We start from the raw sequence: 4722 nt of genomic DNA on the forward strand, positions 1-4722 counted from the left end.
TTTGAGCAATACGAGAAGCAGATGTCTTAGAAGGTAACTTTTCTACAAGAGAAAGCCATCGATGCAACAAAAGCAGTGCAACTTGAGAAAAGTCTCAGGGAAGGTGTAGAAGCCAAGGTAGAGGAGGCACAAGTGAGGGCCTTGTACATAGGCACAAGAGCAAGCTGAGGCTGCTACAAAATTGGTCGATATGGAAAGGAATAGAAGAGAAGAAGTAGAGAAGCGCATGAAGGAGATCCAAGATAGGCTTGAAGAAGTGAGAAATGACAAGGACATGGTAGACAAGAAGCTAGAAAAGATGGGAAACGACCTTTAAGATCAAAGAGCCAAAAAGGAGGGTCTTTAAAAATGGCTCTGCAACATGCAAAATGCATTGAACATTTGAAAAACACTAGATGATGGAGGAGCTGAGAAGGGAGAATCTAGAAACTAGAAAGGTGATGCAAGAATTGCGAGAGAGCTTCAAGGCCAGGAAGGATGGGGCAGAGAGCATTCGGGGTGGAGAAGACAACGAGGTAGCTCCCTAGGCCAAGAACGATGCAGAGAGCAGCCACAGTGGAGCAAGTTCTAGCCACCACAGTGGAGCTAGTTCCAGCCACCGCGGTGGAGCTAGTTCCAGCCATCATAGTGGAGTAATTTGCAGCAGCCATGGTGAGGGTTTTTTTTTTGAAACATTGTTGGAAGTCCAAAGAGCAAGTTACAAGACCCTGCAAGAAGATCAGGATAGATGTTTGCATGAGCTTGTCATGGCTTTCAATAGTTATGAAAAGCAGTCTGTCATCTTGCAAGATTTCCAAACTAGAGTGGAAGTCTTGGAAACTGCCCATTTAGATGTTTTTCAACAATTTATGCAGCTTCAACAAATGATGAGGGAATTAGATGAAGTTGTTGCATAGAGTGAGAAAAAAGTGGAGGAGATGAACGAGAACATTCGTAGCTTTAGGATGAGGGGGAAAGGAATCAAGAAGCAACTTCGCCATGTACAAAGGAAGACTATGGTATTGACAGCTACAATAGTTAAATCGGATGCCTATCCTACTATGCAGTAGGGTCTACCATACCCCCATCATAGATGACTGCTATAACAATATAAACATTTCTTAATATGTAATTGCTCAATTATGCATTCATCCAATGTTTTCAAATTGAAATAATAAGTAATGAGATATACATTGTAAGCATTTCGAAAAAATTATATGAAAAAACTTGATATTAGAAAATATCATTAAGTTAAAGATACAAATTTTATAAGCATTGTCTTTTCTCTAGAGTGCAATTGTAAAATTAGCTCATTAACATACCGTGGATGGCCAAGGGTTTCCCACATAGCCCAACGAAGAACACTCCATAAAGCTTAGGAAGAAATTTAGCAAAAACCAGAGCAATCACTTGGCAAAGCGAGAGCAGATTTTGATGGACCTACTTCACAGCGATTGATCTTCATCGTCCAGTGGCATAGTGGCTGCCCCAGTCCTCCTCCATGACTCCATCCTCGGCTCCTCAGCCCCATGATCCTGCTCCTGCTGCTGGGTCTCTCCGGAGATGTCTTCCAAGGATCGCCCCATCGGCTCCGGAATCAGAATTGTCAACAAGAACCCCAAAGCGCTGGTTCCCGCCAGCATCACCAACGTCCTCCCGACCCCCATCCCAGGCCTGTAGCCGGGATCATCTAGCCTCGGATCGGGATCCTCCGCCGTGAATTGGAAGCTAAACGCTCCCAGCACCGCTCCCAGCTTGCCCACCGCGGCTGACAACCCGTGGCACGTAGTGCGGAACCTGGCTGGAAAGATCTCTGCCGGCACGATGAAGGTCGTCGTGTTGGGCCCGAAGTTGCAGAAGAAAAACGTAAAAGCGTATAGGACGACGAATCCCACGTGGTTGTTGTTCCTCCAATGGTTATATGGAATGCCAAGAGCCAACAAGAAAGCACTGATGAAGAAGAAACCTTGGAGTTGGATCGGTTTCCGGCCGATGCGGTCGATCAACAACACGGTACACCAATAGCCGGGAATGATGGAGCACAGTGCGATCAGCGCCTGCGCTCTTGACACTCTGTAAACTTCTTCGATGGCACTCATGCTAGATGCCGCTGGCAACCAATTAACAGCAGTCAACACGTCTTTATCGAAGAGGTTGAGAGTGTACCAGGGAAGCCCTGCTAGAAACCACGTTGTCGATGTCCCTAACAGATGAAGTCCGTGCTTCTTGAGAAATTCTTGAGAGAAGAAGGCATAGCTGGACTCTCCATGCATTATTTTGGGTGTGGCAACAGCATCCGATTCAGCGTCGAATTGCGTTTGCAGAACGCGGCCCATGTCATTGGCCGCTTGCTTGGTGTTGCCTGCGACCAAGGCTGTGTAGCGGGCAGTCTCCGGCATCCTCATGCGCCAGTAATATGTGAAACCTGCGGGCACGCAACCGAAAAGGAAGACAATCCTCCAGATGTAGTCCGCAAGGGGTGGGGTGGAAGCTAGATGGTCGACCTGGAAGGCAGGTCGAGGGTATTCAGCGCGCAAGGCAGACGAGATCATGGTAGCTACAGCGGCGCTAACAAGGATACCGAAGCCTTGGTTGGCGAAGACAGCAGCGACGAAAGCTCCGCGGGTGGAGGTGTTGGCATACTCGGACATGATAGTGGCAGAGAGGGGGTAATCACCACCGATACCGAAGCCGAGCCAGAATCGAAAGAAGCAAAGGGTGGCGATGACAGCGTGGGGATGGAAGCCGAAGGAAAGGGAGGAAGCGATCGATAGAGCTGAATATCATGAGGAGGGCAGTGAGCCTGAGGATAATCTTTGTCGTGGTGAGTTTGTCGTTTTTGAAGTTGCCCACCTCTCAGCTGACCTGGACCTGTCCATTACAAAACAGAGTAGCTGAAGCACGAACGGAGCTCTATCATTCACCTTCACGATGAAGGTGAATTTTCCTCAACCAGGGTTTCATTGCCTGCCAGCCAACTGTCACATTTAATGCAACATCTCCGATTCAAACTTTGAGCAACCTAGCATCTTATACCCAGCTGCATCTCCAAGAAAAGATAATACAGTAGCACTGCGTAAGACAAGCCAATGTTCTCAACAAAGCCAGGAGTAGGTGCCATCATATGGTAACAGTTGCTGTGGGAGCTGAATATCATGAGGAGGGCAGTGAGGCCATAGACTTTCTTTCTGCCCATTTTGTCGCCGAGCCAACTGAAGAAAAGCTGCCCGAGGAAGGCTCCAACCACAAAAATACAAACGACATCAAAAACGTTCCAGACAAAAATGTGTCGAACGAGGATACACACGACGTCAAAAGCGTTTCAGACAAAATGTGTGCAACGAGGCGTTTCAGACATAATGTGCACAAGCGAGCTCGAGACGGACAAGAGAGCTTCCTCGAACGCAAATTCCTCAACAAATTTCGAAGGCAGGAGCTCCAGGCAGCCAGTACGTATTCGAGATGTTAAAACTTCGAAAGATTAAGGCTCCTATTTATTAGCATTCAGGTCATCCAAAAGGTGGAGTTTGCGCCTGTTGTACGATTCCCAGAACTTCCGGATTTCCATCAGACACCTCCTCTCGATTTACATCAAACACGTCCTTGTCCAAGTGGTCCTCAAACGATACCTGCTCCTTTTACGTAGTTTCACTTAAATATTTATTTTCTTGATTGCGAGTGATGTAGTGCGCCTTCCGTTTTTGTTTTTGGCCTACATCCTTTAGGTTATCTTTAATTTTTGACTTCGTTGTCAAAGGTTGTCTTTCTACTACGCTAGCTTGTTTAATGTCTCTTTTTCTTACAAACCGTTGTATTTTGCACCAATGGAAGTTAAATACGGGCTAAGATTTTACCTCGTCTTTAATATACCGGTTAAGACATTGGCTAATTTAGTGTAAAAGCACTAAATTATTTTGAGATCGTCTTTATTTTGATTGGTTGGAAATAACTCTTTCCATAGCACTTTCCCTAACTTTTCTTATGCCCTTTTTGATAATAGTTAGCCTTCATTTTTTTCCTTATGCTCTTTACTATTTTCTTTCCATAATCTTTCTAATAAATGGTATGCAAAATCCTTCAAATGGTGACCCGAATAGTGCATATTACATGACAGATTCTAATGGGTGAACTTTATATCTTCCAAATGAGATATATAGGTCCCCTCAATTGAAAATAATTATTAATAAGCACAGGGGGAGGGGTGGAAAGGCACGGGGATGGGGAAAGAGGAGAGTGATGAATAAGGGCATGCTCTATTTATGACAGGAGTGGCACCTTTACAAGGGTAGAAATTTAAAACTCTTATAGTCTACTTCTTTTATAAAGTCTTTATGTAGCCTAGTCGCATGACCATGTGGGTGGCTAATTAATGTTTTGAGTTTAAGTTCCCCTATTGCATGAGATTTTAAAGTTGTTCCCCTATTGCATGAGATTTTAAAGTTATCCCCATGACCTTAGCTTAATTGGGTTACTTCACATTTTTAGCTAACAAATCAATTAAATTTCTCAACTAAGAAGTATTGGTCTTTTCAATTACCTATCTCCTTAACTTAAGTTACATATGGAATAACTTATTGAGATTAAGGGCTTTTAGGATGGCAGATGGGAAGTATAGATGAAGTATAGGGACATGGGAAGTGTAGATAAACAACTAAATAGAACAATTAAATGAGATCTAGTAGTCGAGGATTATGCACATGTGCATTCTTAAATGTATGAGTCACCATTCGCTAAGCCTATTCC

At 44.4% G+C, this 4722-nt stretch overlaps 1 protein-coding gene across 1 annotated transcript; it reads right to left on the minus strand.

The window, feature by feature from the left end:
- Positions 1-1424: 1424 nt before the first annotated feature.
- Positions 1425-2708, minus strand: LOC147897096 (putative inorganic phosphate transporter 1-8). The gene has a single exon (XM_087381212.1). The coding sequence runs from the start codon at positions 2628-2630 to the stop codon at positions 1425-1427; it is 1206 nt and encodes a 401-aa protein (XP_087237338.1). The 5' UTR covers positions 2631-2708.
- Positions 2709-4722: the final 2014 nt, after the last annotated feature.

The sequence above is a fragment of the Dipteris shenzhenensis genome, chromosome 11, assembly GCF_047967505.1.
Source record: "Dipteris shenzhenensis isolate YYH24624 ecotype China chromosome 11, Dip_SZ_1.0, whole genome shotgun sequence".
In the NCBI taxonomy this organism is placed as follows: domain Eukaryota; kingdom Viridiplantae; phylum Streptophyta; class Polypodiopsida; order Gleicheniales; family Dipteridaceae; genus Dipteris; species Dipteris shenzhenensis.